Source organism: Chelonoidis abingdonii, chromosome 4 (assembly GCF_003597395.2).
Source record: "Chelonoidis abingdonii isolate Lonesome George chromosome 4, CheloAbing_2.0, whole genome shotgun sequence".
NCBI lineage: Eukaryota > Metazoa > Chordata > Testudines > Testudinidae > Chelonoidis > Chelonoidis abingdonii.
The window spans coordinates 78756910-78783731 of NC_133772.1; the positions used below are offsets into that span (position 1 = coordinate 78756910).

Sequence of the window (26822 nt, forward strand, 5' to 3'; positions counted from 1 at the left end):
ATCTTTATATGCAGTGCGTGGGGAGGGGAATACACGTAACAGGACAGTCTCTGTCCTAACCAGCAGGAGGTGCAAATGGGCTTGACACGGACTTACCTAGTCAGCACCTTCCAGTCTCTTAGCAAAATCTAAGTATCCTTTCCAGCATGCACCTATATCTTCCAGTCATGCTTCCCTTCCCTTTATGGCAAACCTGTTACCACTAGACATAGTGCACCGCACATCTCAGCAATGGGCCCTGCAGGGGACCAAAAATGGACAGCAGCAGTTTGACCCTGGGCTCTGCACTCCTAGAAACCCTCCTCCCAGCCTGTGGCTTTTGGGGAAAGCAGCACTTCTGCTAGGCCAGAAGTTTCCAGACTCTCTTACTGAGCCCCCCTTCAGAGATTCATGTCCCAGGAGCACTGCCCCTTTTTCTTAGAAACAGTATTTCCACGGATGCCTGAGGGCTGGGAGCCCAACCTAGCCAGGGTGCCCCCTTGCTCCCCAGCCCATGAGCATCGCCTACCTGTGACCCACTCCAGGTGAGCGAACCCAGCAGGACACAGACAGGTGGGCTGCACCCCCTTCCTTATGCCCACACTTATAAGGGCCCCTCTCCCTTCCCCACCCAACCTCTTGTGCAGGGAGAGGCCCCTCCTCCTCCATCTTTCAGCCTGCCAGATAGTGTGAGGAATTCTTATTTTGTCAACAATATTTTGAAGAAACAAGAAAAAATTTGTAACCAGTCAGGTCCTCGCAACCCCTCAGTAACTTAACTGTGCGCTGCCCCCACCCCGTGCCTCACAGTTTGAAAACCAGTTTACTAGGCTACAGACAACACAGCCATGAAAGGGAAAGCCATGAAAGGGAAAGCCATGCGAGGGCTACCCCAGGCACGGAGCTGTTAAGGCAGGAGGGACCCAGGTGTCTGCTGGAAGGAGACCAGCATAATGCTAGTAGTGTCGCAGCTCTTCCCTAGAGACACCAGGCCAAGCAGAAGCTGTAGGCAGAGTTCTCCCCACATGGTAAGAGCAGCTCTCTGATGCCCATGGTCAGCCCAGCAAGACGTAAAATGACAGAGAGAAAGGGGTGCAATTGTGGTGGCCGCCATCTTGGCTACCACACTGGGGACTGAGTTGGGGCCCTCCAGAGCTAAAAGCACCAGCTGCTACAGCTGGAGCTCTAGGTTCAGTGCTCTGTGACGGGGGCTGTAACAGACTCTCAGCCTCTGCGGATTGGGGACGGAGGAGCCCCTCTGACACTTGCAAAGTTACTGGCTGTGGGGCGGGATCTCCTGTGGGCTGTGTTTGGACGTTTCACCTCCACTTTGCTTCCTTTTCCTCTGCACAGGGAGACACCCCCAAACACAGAGCCGAGAAGGCCAACGACCCTGACCTGGCTGCCTACCTCGAAAATCGACAGCACTACCAGATGATTCAGCGGGAGGATCAGGAGACAGCTGTGTAGTGCTCAGTGGTGCCTTACCCCGTGGTCCTCCCAGTGCAGGCAGGACAGGAGGGCGACTACCATGCTGCAGGTCCGGCCCAGCCCTTCCCGGATCTCTACTTAGTCCCAGAGGAGGGGGAAGAGGCGGCAGCAGTTCTGTCCCAGGCCTGGCTGAAGCTGTATTCGTTTGTATGGTGGACATTTGAGACTCAGAGCCTGGTTCGCTCTCCCCCGCCATCTCCCACCATATTCCATACACCCTGCACTGGATGGATCTGCTCCAGCAGCTCTCCCACCCGTGCACTCTATAGGAGCCAGCTCCATGGCTGGGGATTGATGAAGCCTCTGTGCTGCCCCTGTAAGTGGGAGTGAGTGATGACTGGTGCTCCCTCAACAGACTCAGTAGCCCTTGTGGTCTCTTGTTGTTCAGCTTCCACCTGCCTGCCCCAGTCATGGCTCCATGTGCTGCCTTTCCACTGGACTCATCGCCACTAGTACCTCCCCTACCCACCCTCAGGAGTCTACCCCCAGAACCTGCCCACATCACTCCCTGGGACAGCCACAGGGGGTCACCAGAAAGCAGCCCTGCTCCTGCACTTGGCACTAGCTCTGCTGTCCAGACTGCAGAATAATTGGGGATGTTTGTGGGCCTGGGACAAGTTAACTGCGATCCAGTTGACATACCACCTCCTATCCTACTTCCTCCCTTTGCCCCGAGTCTCTATGCAGCCACACAAGGGGCCCCCGACAGCTGGAGGGGACCCCTGGCATGTCCAGTGGAGCCATGCCCATAAATCTGTCCTGAGTTCCAAGCAAGCTGTCTGCTTGTTGAAACTGGACCCAAGTACCACAACAAAATTTCAGCAATGTGCCCGGGTCTCCCATGCTTCCTCCTTCTGGCACTCCCCCGACTCTTTCCTGATTCCTCTCCCCAAGTTCATCCGCTGCCTCCCCTTCCTTCACATGTTTCTAATTTGCTGAACACCAGCATGCTTGATGTGTGGATAAAAAAATGTGCTGCTTATGCAGCAGGGAGGCTGCCAGGCTGAGGAGGGAGCTTGTATCTAACCTTAGTACAGAGTTCCTGCCGTGCCAGCACCCGCACTGGAAACACTTGCCCTGTACCCTTTCAGCATTTGGGAGGCCTCTTTTGTGTTTGGAGTGTCCCATATACCAGATACTCCCATACTGAGAGTGCCCAGGGAGCCGGATCCAGCATCTGGTACAAGCACCCCAGGGCCCAAGAGCTACAGCTCCTAGAGGTAAGGGATAGACAAGGCCCTGTCTAGCCCTCTGGCCCCATGACCAGGGCAGGAGTAGTCCCTACAGTCTATTCCCAGGGCTTTGCCCAAGCAGTGGGGCTCGCACGCCAGGCCCCTAACAGCATGTTCGTGAGATGCAGCCTGTCCCCATTTGCCAAGCTCTCCCTACTCCTCCACTTTGCTCCCTGCGGGGCCCTGCATAATTCCACCCCTTGCTCCTTGGCTTCCATGCAGATTCCCACTGTCTGGGCCGGGGCCCCCAGTTCTTTGTGTGGCCCCTCCTGTCTGCCCCGAGCTGCTTGGAGCTCCGTGCTCACCCAGCACTGCGTGCCTGCCCCATCGCCGTCACTTATTTGCCTTCTTTTCAACAGATACACAAATAAAGGAAAGGGGGGGGGGAGCTACCTCCCTGCAATGGCCCCGATCCCAGGCAGAGGCAGCGCAGTCTGCCCCAAACATTCCAGAACAATGAGGCTCCCTCCTCAGCCTCAGTGGGTGGAGGGGCGGCTCTAATCCTGGGACCTGGGAGACGTATCGAGCAGGTAGCCAGCTGGCCTGCACTTGGCTTTGTGCTGGGTTGGGTGCAGCAGCCTTAAATAGTCCAGGGCTGTTTGGAGTGTGACCCTTCACACTGCACCAGTGTCGGACCCTGCCAGAGCACGGGAGCTGGGAGCTGGCTGAAGGAGGGCAGGCTGTTACCAGGCCTGTCCGGACCAGAACTTTAGTAGTTCAGGGGTGAATCTGGTGTGGAGCATAAGTAGTGAAACATGAAGGCTCAGTGGGTCATGTTGTGCCCTGAAACAGTCAGGAGGTGACTGCTTTCCAGTGAGTCCATCTCTGCCTTGGGTTCCTAGATGGCTCTGAGAAACAAGGCACCAGGGAGCTCCACTTGCCCAGCAGGTCTTTGACCACTGGGGCTGTGGGAGCCTGCGCTCGAAGCTCCAGGAGAGGGGCTGGTGTTCCTTAGGACCCTTCTGGTTTTGTTTACAGAGGTGGAGAACCAGCTTTTTAGTTTGTTTTCAGTAGCTAATTGTACCTGGCATGGGTGGAAGGAGAGCAGGATTGGGGCCAGGAAAGCCTTGGATCCACTTCTTCCCCCCTCCCCTCCATTATTCCTGTTGGGGTGGAGCTTATGTCTTTGGGGGCTGCTCTGGTACAGAGCTGGTTGCTGTGATTTGTCCTTGGGGCTTTCTCAATTAACCTGCTCCATCAGTACTATGATGACAGGGGTGTTGGGTCTCTGCTGCTGCCAGGGATTCCACCTCCTGTGCTGTGTGTTCCCATTCTCTGCATGGTCTTGACTGACACACATCCACCCCCTAGGTGAAGATAGAACCATATGGTGAAAACAAACAGGTCTGGCCACCACAGGCACAATCATTGATGAGTTGCATGCCAGATGCCCCCGGTTCTGAGGCAAAGGGAGGATTTGGACCTGCAGGAGCTGTATGGGGCACCAGCAAACAACCAGCACATGTTCTGGCACGGGCTGGGGGGAAAGGGGGAACAAGGCTTTCTTGCATCCAGCTGTGCCCCAGGGCACAAAGGGCCAGAGTGACCCATCTCTCCAGATGCTTGGGGGAGGGGGAATGCCAGTTTACCAAGCTTGCACCCAGCATCCGTAAAGTGAGTGCTGCTTCCTGTGCAGGAGCACAGCAGCCCCTGGGAACTGAAGGTCCTGGCATGCACTGTGGGCAAGCTTTTTGGGTCAGGTGGGCCATCGTGGGCCTGCCATTGTGCATTAAAGGGGAAGGTGATTCTGAACCAGCCTAGGCTGTTGGTCATGTGCTGGGCACCATGGAGGATGGAGCCTGATGGATGGATCTCCATGTCCATCTCTTTCTCACATGCAGAGGGTCAGGGTGAAGGGCCTCGTCATCCAGCTATGGCTGCTCATTAGCCAACAGCAGGACAGACACTATGTCTCTTTAATGGCACAAATTGCTCGCTCTCTGCTGGGACACTGAGCCTGGTCTGGAAGCGTTTACACCCTGAGCCCATCCTCTCGTTCCCCTTTTTGTACGCTCTCTTAGTCTTTGTACAGGTAGTTCAAACACACTCTGACCACTTCCCCCGTGTGTGTATGTGTGTGTGCCCGTGAGCTGAGTTGCTGTGCAATTCCAAGCCTGGCTTGTTTTTATGCAAGGAGGAGAGTATTTTGTAATACTGGAGGATGGAGATTCTGTGCAATGCCCGGTTCCTGTCTCCTAAACTCTATTAGGACTGTATATTTGTAACTCTGTTGGGACTGTGGCTCTGGCAGGCTGAGTGCTTGGGCAGCAGCCTGTGTTCCCATCGCTTTTAATCTTTGACAGTTTGGATGTTGTCGTTTCTTGCCATTAAAATAAAAAGATGAACATTTTACTGACTGTTTCTCTCCCTCTCTGAGACCTGCAAGGATGATGGATGCGACAGGAATGAGTTAATCAGCCTTATGTGTGACACTAAGGTGCCCCTTCAGTGACACCACTTCCGTTCTAAACCCTGGCCAGGAGCTCAGAATGTGGTGTTTTCCCTGCTGGATCAGATCCCCCCTATCTGGACTCGGGGCCTTTCTTTAAAGAGGACCCCTCCCCACCCATGTGCACTTGGCCAGTGATCCAACAGTGCAGTGTAGCATGGAGAAAATTCTCCCCCTTACCTGATGATCAGCATAACAAGCATGGACTGTGAGCTCCTAATTTTGCTGCCTGTTGTTCTGAGCAGCTTCTTGTTCTTTCTTTTGGGAGAAAGTTTGTCCCCCTAGAATCAGACCTTTCTTGCCCTTTGCAGCTGCAGGGTTACTTGTTTGTTATAATTTGAATTTAATTTGATTTGAAATGTTTGTATTAACTCTTCCCAAAGAGCACTTGTCGCATTGATAGCAGCCTACCTATGAGAGCAGGTCACAGTGCTCTGAGCTGCACCTATGGCAGTGTTGGAGATGGACATTTTGCTAATCAATGAGGTGGGGTGAGGGCTGGGAAATTGACTCAGACTTCAAATTCAGAACCTTGAGGGTTGCATAGTAATCATCCCACCTTCACCCCCCTACATTCTGTACACTATTTGGGGTTTATAAGCTTCTCCTCTGTCCCCAATATACACATTCCCTCCCTCCCCCTGGGAGCCTTGTCACTAACAGCCCTTTGGAGCTAATGGCAGGAGTGTGTGGCTGGTGCAGTGCATGCTAAATTGCCCCAGCCCTTCTGGTTCTGTGGCCAGGGATCAAACATACATGCTGGGATTTCAGGGATGGGTCAGTTCCACTTCAGTGCCCAGACCCCTCAGCACTGGACCATTTCTCCCCAGCAGTAAGTGCCGGTAAGCACAGAGACCAGAAATTTCCAGCAGGGTGGGGAAGAGATTTCAAAAATCCCATTGCTCTTCTGGGAGGTTTTGGGACTCTGCCTCCAGCTCCCTGGGCTGGGAGGAGAATTCTACAATTCCATACAGAGGGTAGTGGATTTCTGAAACCCCTTGGCCTGCAGAGGTTCCCATGCAATCCTCTGTGTGTGTTAGAGGTGGTTGGAGGTGTGTGCCAGAAGTACATTTGTGTGTATCTGCATGCTCATATCTGTCAGGGGTGCCTGAGTGAGTGCCAGCTGCATGCACTGCCAGCATATGTATGTCATTGAATATACACACAAACCCAGCCCTCACTAACCAGACCCTGTGCTGAAGGCGGGAGAGGGAGAGCATACACATGGCCATGTTAATCATTACCCCCATCAGCTACCCTCCAGCCCAACTACAAACAAGACAAGGCAACCTTTCCAGAGGACCCATGCCACGTTCTCCCAGGGCAGAGCTATACCCAGGCAGTGCCACCTTCCTATAGGGCGTGTGCCATGCTTTCACAGGGCCTTTTAAAAATCAAGACAAGAGGCAGTAGATTATCTGTGTGACTTTTTATTTTTATTTATTTTCTTTGTTTATTTGCCTACAGATATCCATACAGCTGCAGGGAAATGCCCTTGGGTTTCTGGCCCCTTGGTCCCCTCCCCACTCTGCTCCCTGAGCATGAGCCCTCCTTTTTGCAAACAGAGCCTTGTTTCTGTGCTGGAAGAGGATGTAATGTCCTCCTGCATCCCCTCCCCGAGTGCTCAGAAGGGACAAGCACAGGACTTTCACCTCCATTGCAATTAGAGATCTGTACAGAGGCACTCGGCTCCCCACTCACCTTCCCAAACAGTCATCACCATTCTCTGGTCCCCCAGGGGCTACTGGGAGTATGGAAGAAAGCCAAGGGGAGAGACAAGGAGGAAAGAGAAATACAATTGACCTTCAGTTTGGGCAGATTCAGTTTGAGATGCTAGCAGGCTCCTGCTGCAGGGCCCTGGTACCTCCTGTTCTCTCACTCCATGGTCCAGAAAGGACTGAGCAATACCAGCAGCTCTTGCCTTCAGAACTGGCTATTTCACTCATACCACAAGCCAGGGTCTGTTACATCACAGGTCATGCCCATGGGCATAATGGTGATGCTAACGTTAGAGACTTGCAAGCCCTACCAGCTTGCCACACCCAGGGCAGGCAGCTCCTCGCATTCTGTGCAGTTGAACTTTCTTTTCCAGGCTTTGTTCAATCTCATTTTAAATATCCCCAGTGATGGGTCTTTCACCTTGGCCCCATGGGGAAACAATTCTCCAGCCTTCAAGATACTTTGTGTGAGATTCGGCTGGAATGTCCCCTTCCTTAAATTCACTCTGATTGCTCCTCATTACATCCCTGTGGAGAATGATAAAGAATCACTCTTGTTCCTCTCTGGGGTTTTCCCTCTTCAGATGCCTACTGCCTTGTTCTCACATCCCCACACAGTCCTGGCTTGGCCAGACACCACATGCACACAGCTGGGCCTGGGATAACAATGAATGGGGAAGGAGGCAGCTGATTGTCATGGATCATGGTAGATGGTTCTGTTTGCCCACTAGTATCTGGGTAATGGACAAAGAGACAAGACAATGCAAAAGGAATGTGTCTTCTGCTCTGCTTTGGGGGTTCTCTCACCCCCTGTATGCTCTAGATATCATTCCGGAATCATAGAAATGTAGGGACCTCGAGAAGTCCAGCCCCCTGCACTAAGGCAGGGCCAAGTGTTTGTCCAACCTGACAGGTGTTTATCCAACCTGTTCTCAAAAGCCTCCAATGCCATGCTGGACAGTCAGTCAGGAAACTGCCAGCAACATGTAAGTTAAAAGTGGAACTCTCTTGGAAAGAGATTTTCAGATTCTGAAGCGGGTTATGAAATCTGTGGCTTCCTGGCTCTCTCTGCAACATCCTTCCAGAGGGGATGGTGGAAAAATGACTTCATTCCCCACCACAACCCCATTCCTTAGGCATGACACCAGTCCTGCAGTCTGCTGGGCAGCAAAGCAGGAGAGCTGGCTTGGCTCCTGCATTCCCCTCCTCACTGGAGAGGGAGGGAGTGTGGGGGAAGAAATCACTGTCACTAGGGTGCTTTTATTTCCCTGAATGGCTTTTTTTGGTTTGGGCCCAATGTGAGAGATCCAAGCAGGGGGGGGAAGATGCATCCAAGGATAGGGGTTGCAGAGTTGCTGGACCAGATTCAGAGATGGTAGTGCACAGGGCCCAGACAGCCTAGAGACCGTAATGTATCACTGCATGAATAGGCTATGTTGTGGCGGGGAGGGGGGGTAAACAGGGTATGGGGCAGTGTGGGGTGGGCCCTGGATCAGCATGCGGGAGCTGTGTCTGTGCAGCAGGAAGGGGAGTGCACCTCCACCAGGAACAGAGCTGGCCCATAACGAAGAGGCGTGTGGAGGATGCCTCCCATAAGTGGGAGGCTGGCTCGGCACAGGCTGGCTGTTGGTTGGTCAGTCAGTGCCTGGGAGGCTGTACTGGAGCCTAAGGCATTGTCCCTGGAGCCCAAGGAGTCACTGAAAACACTGTGCAGGGCCTAGAACACCATCATGACAGAGAAGCCATCTGAAACGGTCTGCAAATAGGACTTGGGAGTCACTGTGCCAGATTCAGAGGTGGGTCTGACTCTAAGGGGTAGAACTAGCCCCTTGTCTCAGGTCCCCTCAGTGGCTAAGTGATGCCCTTCGATCCATTGTTTGACATGTAACCTCCCCTGCCCAGCCACATCCCCCTTGAATCTGCCCTGAGTCAATTCAATTCAACCCAAGAGACTTCACTGGCATGACCAGTACTGCAAAAGGGTAACAAAGAACCAGACCCCCTCACATCTCTGTCTGGGATGGATACAAGGCAGCGGGAATAAGGTCACAAAATTTGTTTGTTCCCAGTGTCTGTTGGTCACTGCTGCCCATGCCTGATCTGGAGACAGGCTGCTGAGTAGGTGATGCCATCGCTAACTCCCCAGCTGGGTTACAGTTTTGCTGCTTTGCTGTTTGATCAGATGTTTTTCATGATGCCTGATCCTTTGAGGGGTCTCCTGGCTCCCTCCTGCCACTGGAGTAGAAAGGGTCTGGCAGTCCAGGTCTCTCCCTGTCATGCTGTGTGTCCTGGCCTTGGGCACTGGGGTTGGCCTGTGCTTTGTCTGCTTACCTGACTGGCAGGGCCGGCTCTATAGTTTTTGCTGCCCCAAGCACCACACAGAATTGCCGCCATGGGCGGTGGGGGCAGTCCACGTGCCCTTAGGGCAGCAGAATTACGGCAGGGGAAACACGCCTGCCGCCCTAAGGACACACGGACTGTCCCCTCTGCCTGTGGCAGCAATTCAGCGCGCTGCTTGGGGGCAAAACAACAGGGACTGTCGCCCCTTGCCGAATGCCGCCCCAAGCACAGCTTGGAATGCTGGCGCCTGGAGCCAGCCCTGCTTGCTGGGGGCTGGGAAGGTGTAAATTACCCCAGCACCGCCTCTCCTCGGGACCTGGCCCAACGTCTGTACCACTAGGTCTTGCAATGGGGTTGGAGCCAGCAGGCCTGCGGCTGGGAACAGACACGAGCAGTTTCTTCCTTCCCAACCCCAGGCGCCCCGGGGCAGGATTTGCTGCTGGGCTCCTGCTTTTGTTGCCGGGCCTGGTTCCCCGCGCAGGGGGCGGGGCCTGCGAAGTTTGGGCTAGAACTACCTTTTGTTGTCAGCTGGGAGCGACGTCAGGGGCCGCTGCGCTCGGCGAGGTGGTGTCCACATGTGACCAGCTGAAACTAGTTCTGAAGACACAAAGGGAAGGAGCTCAGGAGCGCGGCGGCGGGGCAGCGAGCGACTAACCCCCGGGAGCCGCGCGGAGATCGAGCACCGGAGCAAAGCGCAGCGCCCAGACAAGTAAGTGCAGCGCCGGAGCGCAGGGCGAGGCTCCCGCTGTCGGCGGCTCCTGGGGATGGGGAACGGGGCTCAAAGCCCCCGCCAGCGCGGGCAGCAGCCCGGAGTCTCGCCAGCCCAGGGCCCAGGACGGGTTTCCGGGGAATATTGATCCGCGCAGGAGGGGCTGCCTGTGGGGGGAACTGGCAGCTCCTCGCAGCGGCTGTCACCTGCCGGGCACGCTGGGACCAGCGAGAAGTCGCGGTGCATCTAGAACTCCGGGGGGTAACCTGCTGCCTCGTCCCCTCCGCACAGAAAAGAGGGATCTGTGCCCCTGCCCCTCCGGCCACCAGGACACCACCCTGATGAGCACCTTAGTGGTGCCCAGTGCCTCAGGGAGGCAGAACTCTGTCACTGACTCGCTGTGTGACCTGGGGCAAGTCCCTGCTCCGTGCCTCAGTTTCCCCACCCCCGAACAAGGGGCTCGCGAGTCTTCCTTCAGGGAGGCGAAGGTGAAGTGCTGTGAGCTGCAGGGGGGCCGGGAAAGGAAATGAATCTTTGGCACGGCCGCTGGTGCCCCCGGCCCCTCTGCCCGGCTGGACTCGGGGTTCCCCGGGCTGCCGTGCCTTAGTGCCCAGCCCTGATCCCGTCCTAGGACCCACCAAGCACGTCCCCGGGGGGATCGCTCGGAGCCGGCACCCCGACCCCTCGCGCGGTTCATCCCCAGCTCTGGCTCATGGCCCCTCTCCAGCCTGCAGCGGAAGAAGGCGAGGCGGCTCTTTCTCCGTCCCCGCGCTGGTGGGGCGGGGGTCCCGCTGGGCGCGGAGCAGGCTGCGCTCCCCCTGCTGCGCTAGAGCGGGACTCCGCCACACCAGGGCTTTCCAGGGGCCGCTCCGCAGGAAGAAAGCCCCGGAGGCCCGGGTGCAGCAGGGCCCGGAATAGTCTCACCCCCCTACCCTGCTGTGAACCCCTCCCGTCCCCCCCCGCCCAACTCTCCAGTATCGGTGGGGGGGCGGAGGGCTCTGGGCTGTGACCCCCCAGCCCGAAGGCTAAGGCGTGGGCTGCTGGGGGCTCTGTTCTGTTACACTCCTACTCTGGGAGGCTGGGGACTGGGCTTTCAGGCTGGCCCCCCGGGCTCCCTTGCTGGGCTGAGTTGTGGGCGTGGGAAGAGTGATGGGCCCACCGAAGTCCTTGCCTGCTCTGGGCACAACTCAGTTCTCACAGTCCCTGCAGCGCCTCCCCCTGCTCTGCTATCTGCGGCTGCCTGCCTGGTGTGTGCCTCCCATCCCTCTCCAGCACCTCCACTAGCTCCCCGGCCATTGCTCCAATCGCCTCCTTAAAACCACCCATGGACGGCTCCAGCCAACCACCCAGACCTTGCCTCTCTTCTCCCTGCCCTCCTCTGGACAGGCCTTCCCCATCTCTGTCTCCTCACGTGCTCACCACAGGTTGTGCAAGAGCCTTCTTCTCTACACCATCTGGAGCAGCCTCCCCACCTTGCCTCTCCTGGCTCCCACTCTGGTAACACCCACCCTGGGGTGGGGCCAATCCCCAGAGATTGCTAGCTGTGACCAGAGGTCTGTATAGTGACAGGCTCCCACTAGGTGAAAGGTAGGTGGAGAAGAGGAGAGGGCTAAGAAATCAGCCTTGTGGAAAGCCCCAGCACATGTGTCTTGAAAGGCAGGATCAGAATGGGGGGAAGGGAGGGGAATCTAGCCCCACAGTGTGGAAGCTGTAGGAAGGTCAGGGAGCATGAGGAGGGAGCTACAGGTTAACTACAAGGGGGCGGTTTGGTTGGTGAAGCTCAGATAGAAATGGCCCAGGAAGCTGTTGGGTGAGCAGGGAGTGCTGCTCTCATGCACTTTGCTGAGAAGAGGAAGGGGAGAGAGCAGCAGAATGAGCTGGAAGAGGTCTGGGGGGAAGGAGATGCCCACACAGGCAGTAATGGGGGAGCAGGAATCAAAGGACACTAGAGGGAAGGGATGATTAGAAGCTGGCTGTGCTGAAGGAGGAGGTGCTGTTGTGGGTACCCTCGTGGACTACGGCCAGATAAAGAGAAGTCCATGGATTCCTTTGCCAAGTGGTGGTTGGGGGAGAAAGGTCTCACCAGATTGGCAGAGGGAGCAGGAGAGGCAGGACTTTGGGGAGATTCCAGGAGGGCATCTGTAGAGTCTATGAGAAATCTCCCGGGGCTGGATGGCTATGGAGCTAGGGCACTGCCTGGGTCTGGATCTGCAGGGGAAGGCAAGGCTTGAATGGGCCAGATTTGCAGGTCCTTGGGAAGGAGAGGTTGGGTCGTGGGGACAGTTCTCTGTGCAGGAGGAGGTGTTAGAGTGACCTGATGACGCAGGGGAGTGAGGAGAGCTGGCAGCTGAGACACTTTCTGCTTCATTCTGTAAAATCCAAGGAAGCCCAAGAATGGTGCCACCCCATGTCCAGGGGAAAGGACTGAGTGTAACAGGGGAGAAAACAGCCCATGGTGATACAGCATCACGCTACAGAGCAGCTGCCACCCAGTCAGACCTGGAGGCTAGTGTATGCTGGGCACATTGAACTGACCTGCCCTGGCCCCAGAGCTGGGGCTATTCACTAGTCCAGGGATGGACAAACTTTTTGGCCTAAGGGCCGCATTAAGTTTCGTAAATTGTATGGAGGGCCGGTTAGGGATGGGGGTCGTGGTCCGGCCCCCACCTCCTATCTGCCCCCCCTCCTGGAACTCCTGCCCCATCCAACCCCCCTGTTCCCTGATGGCCCCTCTGGAACCCCTGTCGCCTGACTGCCCTCAGACCCCCACTGCCCCATCCAACCCCTCCTCTCATTGCTGACAGCTCCCCCAGAACCTCTGCCCCATCCAACCACCCCTTCTCCCTGTCCTCGGACTGCCCCCGGAACCCCTGTCCCTGACTGCCCCCTGCTGCCCCATCCAACCCCCCCCCTTTTGACTACCCCAGGACCCCTGCCCCCGTTCAACCCCCTGTTCCCTCCCCGACCACCATCCACACTCCTGCCCCCTGACCACCACCTCGAACTTCCCTGCTCTCTATCCAACCCCCCTTGCTCCCTGACCCCTTACCGTGCTGCCTGGAGCCAGGCCACGCTGCCACCACCACGCAGCACGGAGACTGGGTCAGGCCAGGCTCTGCAGCTGCACTGCCCCAGAAGCTCACAGCCTCGCTGCCCAGAGCATTGTGCCCGCTGCAAAGTGAGTGAGCTGAGGCTGCGGGGGAGGGGGGACAGCAGGGGAGGGGCTGGGGGTGAGCATCCCAGGCCAGGAGCTCGGGGGCCAAGCAGGATGGTCCTGCGGGCCAGATGTGGCCCGCGGGCCGTAGTTTGCCCACCCCTGCACTAGAGCAACATCTGCACTCACCCTGCTAGGGCCATTATGGGAAAGGAAGAGCATCTGGCCCTATGGGGCACAGGACAGAAGGGAGTCGGGGCAGAGAGGGTCAAAACCAAGGAGACGCTGAAGACCCCAGTGAGGATGAAATCCAAGGAGATGCTCAGTGGGGAGGAAGGAGGGGTCAAGGCAAGAAGCCTGAGAGGGTCTGGAGGAAGAGGGCAGTGAGGTGCTCAGAGGAAGAGAATGGCTTGGAGACACCTAGAGGAATATGACTACTGAAGGGGGAAAATATCTTGGAGGGGAGGGGGGAATAGCGTCAGAGCAGGGGGCTGGTCTCAGCATGATATAGAAGGTCAGTGGCCTTCCCTGAAAGGGCAGATTTAGCAGGAGGTGCATGTGATGGGTGGGTAGGCAGCCAGCCTCCCCAGTCTCCCTCCCAGCTGCAGCTTTAACCACAGGCAGCCAGGCTCCTGCAAGCCAGGGCTGAGTGGGAGGCTATGGAATGAATCAACCCATCCCAGGCAGTAAGGGGCAACAGGCAACCCCTCTCCCCTTAGAATAGGTGCTTTTCCCTACCACGAAGGGCAGGTTATCATGGTCTCTGGCGAAAGCTCACTGACCCCATACAGTCCTGCTCTCTCACCGGCCCCAGAGCGTTAGGGTACCAGCCCCTTGTTGCATATAATGAGACCATGGGGAAGGTTTAGCGTCCCCTGCCCTGGCTCCCTCTGGTACTGAGATCCTGGCAGGGAGGATGTGCTGCTCCCATGCCTGGGGAGTAAGAGCTGCTCAGCTTTAGGGAAAGCACCAAGGTTCCAAAGGGAGTGAGGGGGATTAACCCCCTTCTGCCCCTGCCCTATGCTTCATGGACTCAGAGGCTCAGCTGTCTGAGCCAGCTGCAGTGTGAGCCAAGCAGAGGGATGCCTGTGTTGAAAGGGGTGCAGATAAGATTAGCAGCACAGCGATGTTCCTCACTCCCTAGGGTCTCTCAGGGTCTTTCCAGGCAGCAGCCACAAGAACCAGAGGTCTAGTGGCTGCAGAGGGAGCAGTCAGGTATGGGGGCAGGGAAGTATGCAGGAGTGGCAACTGCAGCTGGCATTGCCTGGCACAGAGTGCAGATCAGATGGGGTCCCAAGGCCCCTCATTATTATGTTTGGCATTTCAGATTCCATTCCAATATCACCCAGAGGTCTGATCCAAAGCGAGTGAAATCTTTGGCAATGGGAGATGCTGCCAAAATCTGTATAAACTCGCACAGCTCAGCATGGATAGCCTGGTTGGGACAGAGCAGGCATGAGAAATAGGTACCCTGGATTTGAACATCTGAGGAGCCAAACTCGTGAATGATGTAACCAGCCAGCAAGGGGGCAGGTGGAGTCAGTTGCAAAAAGGACCAACAGTTTTGCAAGCACATTTCAGGTTATTTTTATCTGGAATTGGAACCATCAGGGGGACTGAAATTATTCTGAATATTTTTGTTCCCTCCTTTTCTCCTCAGAATACCATAGACTGAATAATGGCCAGAGTTTATCTCCAATGGTTGGGGGTTTTTTTTGTTTTTTTCTTTCCAACTCAGGCACATGGATGGAAAGTGACTTGCATAGCAGCTCATTAGTAGAGCCTGGCACAGAACAGGACTCCTTGCTCCCTAGGCCAGGGCTTTAGTCAGGCCTGTCCACCCCTGCCCTATTTTGCTTGTCTGTCCTACGCTTGTCTGTCACTGGGACAGCACTCAGAAACTAGTGTTTAGCTGCGTCCCCTTCAAGGGGAGCTCAGACACAGAGTTCTGGTAGGTCACACTGAAATTTGACTCTTGTTTTGTTTTTGGAAGTGTTTCCTGGGGGTTTTGCTCACAGGCAGAAGACAGGGTAGTGCATCCTGCCTCCAGAAGTTGGAGGACATGCTTACTGTGAACCAGGGAGGGCAGTCATGCCTGTGTATGGGCATCCCAGCTGCAGAGAAGGCTCTCACACCTGTACTGGGGGCAGGGAAGAAGTTGAGGGATATAGCAGAAAGGAGACTGGTACTAGAAGAGCAGAAGAAACAAGGAGACAAAGTCCATAATGTAGAATGGACTAACTCCATGGAGAGTTTTAAAAATAAGAACAGTCAGTTTGCACTGAGCAGCCAATGAAGAGGTCTGCAAGTATTGGAGGCTGGAGAGAAGGGAGCTGCATTAGCCCAGCCCAGAGGAGATGGGAATATCACCTTGAGTAGCCTGGAGGCTGTGTTACACAAGGCCACGTTGTAGAGGTGGGCAGAGGATAGCCCAGGGCCAAGGCAGAAGCAGAGGTTACAGAGTGGAGGTGAATGGGAGAGTCTGAGTAAAAGGGGAGATAGAGTTTGAAGGTGCTGCTCTGAGGGCCCAGTAGGGAATTGGATACGACACTGTCTCGAGGGGGGCTCTTAGTTACTTTTAGTCCCATCCACTCCCAGCAGGAGGTGCTGTAGAGAGCAGGGCAGCAGTGTTGGCTGTAGTGAGCTCCCAGCCTCTGCCTCTGGAAGGTGGGCTGTTCTGGCTCATTCTCAGTGCTGAGCCCTTGTCCTTGCAGCTTCTTTGAGGAGAGTTTGGTGGGAAGGGGCTTGAGCTCATTCTGGCTGAGGTGCGGAAAGCGGAAGGTGGCTCTGTCCCCTCAGCTCTGCCTTCAGCCAGCCAGGCTGTGTAATTGTCTGTGACAGTTCAATTCAGAGTGAAGCCGAGAGCTTCACAGCAAGGGACACACAAAAGGTGAGTGCACTGGAGCCTGAATAACAAACGGAGCTGCTTTCCCCAGCGTGCTGCCGGAGTGACCGTGTGGGGGAAGGGAGCGAAAGTTGACCCAGTGTTTCTCCCCCTACACTGCCCCCAGTGTGTCTCGTCCTATAACAGGCCTGCAGGGAGGGTCTCACACAGCAGATGCAGTTGATTCACTGGAGCCAGGGTGGGTGTGCTGCCATCACACTTGGGAGCTGCCTAGTCATACCGTCTCTCAACAGTGAGAAGGTGTATGCCATGTTTTCCTGGTTTACTGGGGCTTGTAGGTGGGGAAAAGGGGCTGACATGTGAATACCCTGGCAATGCACTTGGTACAGGGCAGAAGGTGAAGCCAAGCAGAGCTGCGCCCCCTGCATATGGACCTAGTGGGAAGCATCACATCTGCAAATGCATTGGCTCCAAGCAGCTTTAACCTTAATGCTCTGCTAATCCCCTCCCCTCCTAGTACTCGGATCTCACCTGCTCCTTGGGTTGGCGGTTGCCATTCCATGTATAGGGGTTTTCTCCCTCTTCTGCACAAGCTGCCTGGGGCCTGTCCCCTCCTGTTTAAGCTCCAAGCCTGGGTGAGGTGTATGGGATTTGTAATGGCAAGACTGGGGCCTGGCGTTCCAGAATGGGACAAAGCCTGGTGTGGGAGCTACGGTCCTCTCCCCTTTGCTCTTGGCTGTATTTGAGACGCTCTGGACCCACAAATCCAGCTGGCTCAGCACCTCTAAGAATCAAGCATCACTTTGGAAAATGGGGCTTTTAATGACATAATTTCCAGGGCAACCTCTGCTTGACACCCTCTCTCCCTCCCGCCATCTCTTCAATCAGAATGATGCCTCAAGCTAAAAAAGCCTTGTGAGCAGTAGCTTAGTGCAGTCCCTGCTGCCTTGGTCTTTCTGCCAGCTGGGACTCTGGGCTTTAGGCGCAACCTGTCTGGTTCCCCCTGGTGGTGAAGTTGTACCTGTTTATTTAATGTGCATGTCACCCTCTGGCATTGTTACCCACCAGCCCCTTGGTATTGGCCATTGGTGGGTGTGGGGGAAGTTGGCATTGTCACTGGCTGTACCAGCTCAATGTGTCTATTGCTGTCCTTCATGGAACTGTCACCAGTGGGGCAAACAGCAGAGCAATTCTCCTTGGTCATGGAAAGAGCAGGTGAAAAGCTGTTGCCCATCCCCCTACTGCCAGGACCTGGCACTGCTCTGCCAGGCCCCTTTGTTTACATCCACAATGCTGTGGGATCTCCTAGAGCTATGAGGAGGGGACAGATGCACTGATGTCAGCAGCAGCTCAGACCCCACCAAAGAAGGGACAGCTTTCTGCAGAACAGCTCTAGAGAAGGCTCCAGAGCTAGATTTCAACCCCATCCGATGCAGGAGCATCCGGGCTTAGTTAGGGTTCAGTCTACAGTAGAAACAGGTGAGCTGGGGAATTCTGAGTCTGGATTCTGTGTCCCACCCTCCAGGTCTCTGATTTGGAATTGGACCCATTTCTAGCCACCTTAGTTACTGGAAACTAACAGGGTATAGTGAGTAGGAGGAGAGCCGAGTCAAGCCACTGACATGCGCACGCAGGGACACTGTGCCTCTGACTGCAACCCTAGCCAGGAGCCCTCTCAGAGAAGTCAACAGAGGTGGAGCTAAAGTAGAAACTCAGTCAACTTAACAATGTACCCACTACTGCTCAATAGTGCAAACACATGCACAGTCCCACTGGGCACATACTCCCTCCGTGCACATACTCCCTCCATACACATACATGCTCCCCCATCATGCATCCCACACACGCTCTCCCACTGTGCACAAGTTCCTCCATTGCACATTCAAACACAGAGGCATGGGCATGCACACCTGTAACACTGACAGCCCCTCCAGTCATTGATGGGCAGGGCTGAACCTGGGGCCTCTGGAGCTTAGTGCATGAGCCTCTACCGCATGGGCTAAAAGCCAACTAGCTGTTAGCTAAGGCTGTAGAGCAGACTCATTTTCTCTCTCTCTAAGTGGTCTCCATGCCGCTAGATGGGCCAGAACACCACACCCAGGAAATGTGTGGGTTACACATGCACTGCTCCTACGTCCATGTCTTCCCCCTCCCCCTACGCAGCCTGGCCTTCTGCATCCATGGTCCCTTTGTGGCGATATGGTAATGGGCTGACATTAAGGGAGCCAGCAGGGGGAGCAGCTTCACTTCTAAAGCTCCACATGAGCTCCACATTGTGTGGGTTTTTTTTTTTAATCTTCTGTTTTAGTTCTCAAAAACTGATGGTCGTGGTTTTTTTCTGCCCTGGATTCTTTTGGAGCCGGATAAAGGTTCCATGGCAGCTGCCGTCCCCCCAATGTCGGGGATATTTGGCGTGGGCGAGGCGGCCTGCTGGGCGCTGGATAAAAGAGGCACTGGGAAATGTGGGCATGGAAGGGGGCTGAGGAATCACTGGGGATGGGGAGTAGGGAGCAGAGGCTTATTACTGCCAGCAGACAAACAGGACAAATAACTTTCCAAGGGCCTGAGCAGCACAAATCCCACCTTCAGGCAGATTGGCTTTCCCAACCTCCTCTTGGCTGTTCCTGGTTTGAAGCTGGGGGGGATTGTGATGTTAATGTACCGACCCACACCCTGTACCAGGAGGCCTGAGCCCTCTTCCCACCCTGATACCAGAAGGGGTCCCACCAGCAAAGGGGGGACAGAAAAGGTGACTCTAGGGAAGCCGAAAAGCAGGGCCCGATCCTGCACTTTCCCACCACCGTACATCAATGGGAGCTTGGGGGAGAGGGGATGAGAAAGGATCAGTCCCAAGTGTTGTGCAAAGCTAAAAGCCTTCTCTAACTTGTGCACAGGGCCTGGTTTTTTACGTGGCTACAGCAGAGCCTGTATAGCCCAGAAGAGGCCAGGAGTCCGGCCACTTCCACAGCGAAACCTGATCCTCTGTACACAGAGGCATATAAAGATGGTTACAGCTTTGTGGTTATCTGTGACCCTTTCAGGGTGGGCTCTGCGTGTGGCTGCGAGTTGCCTCCTCACCAGGCTGGTGTGGACAAGCCCTGGCTGGTATCTTTGGCTGCCCCCTCCTTTTCACTCTCCGGTCTCCTTCACCTGGAAACCAGCTAGGGTTGCCAGTTTTGGTTTTACGTATTTCTGGAGGTTTCATCATGTGACAATCTTGAATTAACAATTAATCTTCGATTCTTGGAGTCTCCAAGACAATCCTGGAGGGTTGGCAACTTAAAACCAAAGTCTGCTCACATCTGGGTTGTGACATGCCTCCAGATGTGCCTTCCTGGCTGGTTCAAGGAGAAGGCGACTGCCTTTTGATGTGGGCAAGACCTTGGGATTCCCAATGGTTTGTATGCATTTAGTATATGAAGGTTCTGCTCACCCCCGTCTCCACCGCCAGCCCTCACCCCCTGGCCCTTCTCCACTAGGAGCTGACTTTCCTCTTTGTTCATGCCTGTGGAACCCTGAAAGTCAAATCCCCTCAGGCCCCGTGCTCGTGGTCAAGGTGGATCTGAGGAGGCAGCATTTAGACTACACTGAGTTCCCAGAGGGACATGCATGCTGGGCCCACTGCCTTATGCCCATAGGCCCAGTATTGAGGCCAGCAGCAGGATAAAGGGGATTGAGCTGCTGAAACACTGGGGAATTCATTATTGGAGGGGGGGGCTGCTTCTCCTCACCCAGCTAGAGGGATGGGCTGGAGGTGTCTGGGGTTACCTTATCCATCCCTTACTCCATAGTGGGAAGGACTCACCACTCCTTTCATGCACCTCTGTAACCAGAGGTAGCATCTATTTAAATATGATCGCAGCCACCCCATTGTGAGCACAGACCGTCCAGCTTGGAAGGGGAGAATTGGGGTGGGAGCTGCATTGCACCATGGACCTCTGCAGCCTCTGTCTATGTCTGAATGGCCCACAGCCTGGAGGGCTTGTAAGTTGGGAACACACACAGGCTGGGGAGTCTGGCCCTGTCACACTCACTGTTTGTTGATCGGTGGTGGCAAGCCTCCCTCCCTTTCCTCCAGACTACAGTGGCTGTCTGTGTCCCATCACTGTCCCCAAGTCTGGCTTAGGAGCCTGCCAAGTACTGCAGCTAGGTGAGGCTCCCACTTGACACACACAGCCCTAGGAAGGGCCCTGACTCCCTCCTGTTAGGCCAGGACAAGCATTAGGGCTGATGGAGCTCAGAGTGGTAGCCTCTCTCTCATTTCCTGTCCCTCAGTCCCTCCTCCAGCCCTGGGCTTTGCCTAGGGAAGAGAGATCTCAACTCAGAGTTTGGGGCTGCACATGTTTCCAGCTCTGTCCTGCAGAGTGATACACTGGGGTGGTGAGGAGAGTCCAGAGGGGGCTGCACAGAAGAGTGACCCAGACACACTCCCCTGAGCCCACGCAATCCTGCCCATCAGTTCCAGAACCACCTTTCCCTCCCCACCATCAGCCCCATGTCCTGCTCCTCATATGCACCATCCCTCACACCTGGGTCCTCCTCCTAGTGCACAGGCTTGGCTTTCTGTGCTGATATATCTCCCTTCTTCCACACAGAATGCAGGTCCGTGGGCTCTTCCTCCTCCTGGTGCTGATCCTCCTGGCTGCAGCTTCTGAGGCTGGTAAAAACAAGAAAGGTGAGGGGCAAACTCATGGCAGCTTAGGAAGAGAACTTGTCCCTCATCCTATACTCCGTGGGGCTGGTTACGGGTGGGGAAAGGGGATGTTCATGTCTCTGGCTGCAAGTGAGGGAGGGCAGAACTCCTGTCTCTGGGGCCAGCTGCTGTTCTGTATCCTTCAGAGTGACTGCCTGCTCCCTCCTCTGCCCTGCAGACAAGGTGAAGAAGAACGGCTCCGAATGTGAGGATTGGCGCTGGGGGCCTTGCACCCCAAATAACAAAGACTGTGGTGTGGGCTACCGTGAGGGTACCTGCAAGGAGGAGACTAAGAGACTCAAGTGCAAGATCCCCTGCAACTGGAAGAAGGAGTTTGGAGGTGGGTGCACAGCCCCATCCCAGAGACTCACCAGGCTCAGAGGGCAACCAGAGACCACCAGCTTCCCATGGCTGTGGGAAACTGACAGGACTTTTGTCCAAAAGCTGGAGTCTTTGTGGTTGTTGTCCCTTTAACATATAGGAGCCTCAATATTAGCCTTCTCAGGACCATACAAGCAGCTAGCCAGGAGCTCAAGTGTGCATCTATGACCTGACCTTCCACTCCCTTGCACCCAATGTGCTAATGTATCTGTGTGTCGCATAGAGCCTGCATGTCCCCGTATGCAATGGTCTGGCCTGGCCATTCCCACCTGGCAGAGGATTGCATGGTGGGACATGTATCTCTGCAGACCACACCTTTGTTAAAAGCTGAGATCGCCATGAGCTGCACAGTGGGTACTCCTGGGTTCAGCACATCTGTGAGATAGGGTCTCTATCCCTGCCGAAGGGAAAAGAGCAGTGCATTGTAGGTGCAATGCAATGGATGAAAGGCTAGATACAAGTCAGGTTAGCTCTGCCATAGGAGCAATAGCCATTGCTGAGCTCTCCACTTCCCAGAGAAGGTAGGGCACCTGGCCAACACTGGGGACGGGTGAGGCTGAAATGAGCAGAGACTAACCCTAGCTGCAGGGTGCCAAATTCAGCTGCTGCTATTGGACTCCATTTGGGAAGACCCTTGCAGAAAAGGTTCTGCAGGCCACATTAGGCCCTTGGTGACACCTAGGGATATCAGGCTGTATGAGCCATTGATCTGACCCAATGCATCAGGAGCAGGTTAGATACACCACTAGTCTGATGCAGAATGGGGTTCACCAGACAGTCTGACCCAGTAGTACCATGGAACTGATCTTTGCTTTACACTTGCCCAGCTTGTGAGTCTTGCTTCCCTTTCCAGAGGTTCAGACCTGGCAACCCCTGGGCCATTCTTGCCAAGCCTCCTCTGAAACTATATTAGCTGGTGCTGCAATCATCACTTGAGCTGGGGGATGGGGCTGGGGCGAATAGCCTCATCTGCCTTTGCCCTCCAGCTGCCTAAATGTGCCTCACCATTTGGGTATCAGACTTTTGGAATGGCCTGTTTGTTGAGGCGGACCCGTGAAGAACAGAGTTCAGGTGTCAAGTCCCCTGAGGGCTATACAGACACTATCAGGGTGTTGCATCCATGTGACATGGGGCAGTAGTGGCCCCACATGCTGCATGTGGCTGGTGGTATTCACTCAAGTGGGATGACCCAGTGTCTTGCAGGGCCGGAAGAGGCAGTGTGGTTGCTGGCTGGACTAATGTGAATGCAATACCAGGCTGTCAGATTGAGCAGCATGAACATAGTTTGGCCACCAGCCCAACACTGTTCCTGCGGCTCCTAACGAGCAGCCATTTATTCTGGGCCCTGCATAGAACTAATGGCTCCAACCTCTCTTCCAGCTGACTGCAAGTACAAGTTTGAGAGTTGGGGCGGGTGCGATGCTGCCACAGGTCTAAAGGCCCGTTCAGGTACCCTGAAGAAAGCCCTGTACAATGCCGAGTGTCAGGAGACCATTCAAGTGACCAAGCCCTGTTCTCCCAAGACCAAGTCAAAATCCAAAGGTCAGTCCCCACCACTGGAAGTCCTTATTCCACCTCCGCGTGGGAAGAGCCATTGTATGTTGGGTCCATGACACATTCAAGACAAATACAGCCATCCCAGCTGGGGATGTGATCCTGTTGGATCTCCCAAGCTAAACTGGGTCTGTCTGGATTGCACTTCCAAGGACAACCCTAACACTGCAGAGTGGTGCTGGTGATTCATTAGGAAGGGCTCTGAGTCAGTCCTGACCCTGTGTGCTGGCAGGGTCTATGGAGCTCTCTGCAAATGCAAGAGTAATCTGTTGGAGGAAACAGAACACTCAGGTCCTGGATACATGGGCTCCTTAAGACCCTGGTTCTTTTCACAAGAACTGGGTTTTTAACTCTACCCTGGTGAAATTCCTATTCAGATCATTACATTCCACAGGGTTCCAAATCCCACTACAGGAGTCTCTAGGTGAAATCCTGTCTCCAGTGGCAAAACTCCCATGGACTTCAGTAGAGCCAGGATTTCACCCTCTCTCGCTCCCTTTCTTAACTGGTGTATTGCATCGCAGTGCACCCTACAGAGAGTTGCATTTCAATGGGGCTTAAGCAATTTCTGCTTATAAAACCTGAGAGGCATTTTGGGATCCTTCAAGGTGTGAAAGGCCCCCTGTCCCTTCTCACTGCTGGTCATTAAAGGGTCTTGATACAGTTTGCTTATGCCCATTGGAGTCACAGCTGTAGCTGGGAACTGCCATCTCTGCTTGCCATCTACTTTTGAGTGCAAGATAGTGGTATATAGATTGAGCTGATTTCCTCAATGCCTGGGCAGGCCTCACTCTGACTGTGACCAGGACATGACCAGTTGTTGGCTGTTCTCCCCTGCTATTGCCCTGCCAGCCCTACCTGGTCACTGCACCCCCAAAACACAACCCGGGTTAGTGCAAATAATACGGTGCCTCCTGGTATGTCAAAGGTCAGGAGGTCTGGGTGATCCACCAGCAGACGGTAGCATCACCTGGGATTCTGGAGATGGCAAGTACTGTACCCACTGAGCAGAGACTTTCCAGGCAAGTGCACTAACTAGCAGGGTTCACCCTCCCTTGGTCCTGGTTGGATTCACTGCAGCTGCCTGGCCTATGTGCCACTGCAGCCAGAACCCAAGCCAGTGGTGTGTAGGCAGCTTTGTACTGGGTCAGCTACAGACATGCTGAAGTGACCTCTTCAGATACAATGGGGTCGTCCCGCAGATGCACTAACTCATGTCTTGTTCCATTGTTTCAAACAGCCAGGAAAGGAAAGGGGAAGGACTAGAAGGGACGGGCCAACCCTCCCGTCTCCTAGACACGGTGCCTGAACCCATCTGGACATACACCACTCGGCGCTGCAGCATGGTCCCCCCGCTCGGCGATGTTTTGCCAAATTCCATTCTTCCTCCTCCCCAACTTCATCCTTAACTGTGATGCCTTTTTTAATCACTAGTTGTGTAGAGACCAAATCCGCCCTCGCCTGAAGGAGGTGCTGTTTACCTTCCCCATACCCGCTCTGTGCCACTGTTTGGCACCTTTATTTGGACCCCAGTGTTCCCTTTGCCTCTGTTTCCAGCTATTCAGTGGAATGTGCGTGAGGTGCTCTGGGCTGGGAGCAGCTAGAGCCCTTCATGGTTTTGTTGCAGCTAAGTGGCCTTTGGCACATCCTTGGCAAGCTCGTGGCCTGTCTGATTCACAGTGGTGCTTTAGGGAAAAAGAAAAGCTAACCACTGAATTAGCAAGTAACCCAGTCACAGAGAGCAGGTATGATGAGAGCAGGAAGGGATGAGCCCCAGTGCGTGGCTGGGCTCATGTGCAATGGAAACATTTCGAGATGTCTTGTTATTTCTGGTTTCCTTGACTTCGCAAGAGGCATGACGTGTGCCTCCCAGCGGTGGTCTGCTGCGTGCCTGTAGCCTCCCCCACTTCACCTGCATTTGCTCACAAGTTGTTCACCTGAGGACTGGCCTCTTCGGTCAGGGTGACCCCTTCCTGCTGCCTGCTTTTCCACCAGCGGGTGCAAACCCAAGAGTCCTGCAGCAACCAGGAAAGAATCTCCCCCAGGTTCATGGGCCTTTCCCTTTTCTCTTCCTTTCCCTTCTGTTTCTTCTAATCCATGTCTGTGCCGGGGCGCTGTGGCCTCTCCCTGCTTTCCGCTCTCACACAGGTGCTGGGCCAGCCCTTGCCACTTTTGGAGTTTTTTTTTCTTTTCCAATAAAAGTCTTTAAAAAAACAAACCCATCTCTAATTACCACATGTTGCTTCTGTGTTGGGAACTCTGCCGTGGTGCCAACCAGGAGAGGCTGTGACATACTAGCTGTAGTGGTGGTTATTGCTAGATCAGGCCAGTGGCTGCTGCCTAGCCTGGAGGGTTAGCCAGGGCTCCACTGGGGTGATTGGGCCAGGACTCTGTTAAACTGAGCGTGACTTAGTTGGAGGAAATAAGCCAATAAGAGTCCTGCAGCAACCAGGAAAGAATCTCCCCCAGGTAGGAAAGGGCAAGCGGAACAAGAATTTCAAATAGTCCGGCATCAAGCAGCTATAGCTACCTGCGGCGCGGCAGCTCCTGGTCTCTACCCATGGGCATGCTGGGAGCAAAGCTCCTACATGAGGTTAAAGCTCCATGAGGGAAAGGTGCGGAAGCCAGATAGTTACCAAGGGAGGTGGGCTTGGTTGCAGTTTACGGTTCCAATCTATTACTTATTATATTGGAGAAGGGTTGTATTTGAAAGGAGACTTCCTGGCTCGGCTAAGCTTTGGAACAAATCCCCCCTTGGGGAGACGCATGAGCTGGCTGGAGTTTCCCCTGAGCTCCATTTGCTCAGGAACTCTTGAAGTCTTGAGATCATGACTGAAGGATGTCAGTGACTCAGGCAGAGGTTATGGGTCTATTACAGGAGTGGGTGGGTGACGTTCTTTGGCCTGTGAAGGGCAGGAGGTCAGACTAGATGATCATGCTGGTCTGTGCGTCTATGAATGCTGTCTGAGCTTTGTGCAAAGCTGGTAACCTCCCTGCACAGTGACACAGGCCCTAAAAGCTTTCACAAGCCAGGTGACAGTCCAAGGTTCAGACTGGTTTTTCATAGGCACATGGAACAGTGAAGTCCCTTCTCTGATTGTCTAACCCCTGTTACAATTGGATGGAACCAGCTGGGTTACGATGCTGGACTCCCACCTCCCCAGTCCTGCAGGTGATTAGTTACGGGACTAAAACACAAGATGGAGCCCACTACGAGCTATTCTAGTCACAGCATCTCCCAGCAGGAGGTGCTGCAGAGAATAAGGCAGGAGCACTTGTGGAAGCGCTCAGTTGTGCAGGTGCCAGTCTCCCACTAGATGCTATTGCAACCGGTGCTCTGATCCCTACAAGGACGCTGGACTAATCACCCAGGAATCTTGCTCCAGGGCCTGGGGAAATGCCTCAAAGTCAGCATGGCTACGGCGCGTGGGGTGGGAGCCCGGCTATGAGGAAGCCACGGCTAGTCCAGGATTAGCCACTCCCAGCAAGCTGGGAAAAGCGGCAGCTGAAGGGAAGTGACTGGAGGGGGTGGGTGGGACTTGCTGCCCAGCTTGTCCCCGTGGCTGTTGTACGCTGATTGAGGACGACACTCTGCTATGAGGATTGGTCTCTGCAGCCACTCAAGGCACGGCCAGGGTGCAAATAGACTTAGGCTGCCAACAAGAGACTTAATGGGATGGTGTCAACCTCCAGAGAGAGGGTGATTTCTCCCACTGCCCAAGGCCTGTGTTAGCCTCTGCGTGGCACAAGGCAGAGGGAGGCCTGCCAAGGACTTGGCATATGGCCAAGCCCCAAGGGGCTGCTTGTCAGACTTCCTGGCTCCTCTCTAGGAGCTCTGAACTGTGCTACAGAGTGGGTTGTGCTCTCTCTCATGCTGCTGCCCAGGGAGTCAGAGACCCAACTGCCCCAAGAGGAGCAGCCTGCAATCTGCTCGAGCATGTTAGTCTGGCCTGCAGATGCCCAACAAGCTCCTGCCATGGTCCTTGGTTAGGCAGAATTTGGATGCCACATCCCCACCTTAAGAGAACAGTGAGTTAAATGCCATCGGCATCTTCCCTGCAGCTCCCTGATCTGCCGCCAGCTTTGTACTGAACTCAGAGCTACAGGACAGGAACCTGCTCCTCACTGTATTAGTCTGTATCTAACCACTCCGGCCTCCTACCGTCCCAATTCCCATTCAAAGGCAACACATCAGACGGGTAGCTGAGGAAACCAGGGGCCATTGGTACCAACGTATCAAATGTTTCCCTTGCGCGCGTATTCTTTAAACCCACTCA

The 26822-nt window shown here is 54.7% G+C and overlaps 2 protein-coding genes across 15 annotated transcripts in view; both read left to right on the forward strand.

Annotated features, from left to right (window-relative positions):
* The window catches only part of DGKZ (diacylglycerol kinase zeta), a 97896-nt gene extending 92842 nt beyond the window's left edge, over positions 1–5054 (forward strand). For 12 of the 14 annotated variants that reach the window (XM_032775090.2, XM_075065273.1, XM_075065276.1 and 9 more), the window contains one exon: positions 1333–5054. In XM_032775090.2, coding sequence (XP_032630981.1) covers positions 1333–1449 — 117 coding nt within the window. In that variant the 3' untranslated portion in view covers positions 1450–5054. The remainder of the gene's footprint in view (positions 1–1332) is intronic. The other 2 variants (XM_032775092.2, XM_032775093.2) reach the window with 1 other exon arrangement.
* A 4695-nt stretch (positions 5055–9749) lies between these two features.
* MDK (midkine) lies at positions 9750–24235 on the forward strand. The gene is made up of 5 exons (XM_032775089.2): positions 9750–9918; positions 20513–20592; positions 20789–20950; positions 22372–22533; positions 23786–24235. Exons 2-5 carry the CDS (start codon positions 20514–20516, stop codon positions 23809–23811), a joined length of 429 nt encoding a protein of 142 aa, XP_032630980.1. The 5' UTR covers positions 9750–9918; position 20513; the 3' UTR covers positions 23812–24235.
* Positions 24236–26822: the final 2587 nt, after the last annotated feature.

Excerpts from the sequence above, each read along its gene's own strand:
- MDK (XM_032775089.2), top strand. The coding sequence starts at position 20,514 with ATGCAGGTCCGTGGGCTCTTCCTCCTCCTGGTGCTGATCCTCCTGGCT. Across the intron at positions 20,951-22,371 it reads CTGGAAGAAGGAGTTTGGAG|CTGACTGCAAGTACAAGTTT; the intron begins GTGGGTGCACAG and ends CCTCTCTTCCAG. Across the intron at positions 22,534-23,785 it reads GACCAAGTCAAAATCCAAAG|CCAGGAAAGGAAAGGGGAAG; the intron begins GTCAGTCCCCAC and ends TGTTTCAAACAG.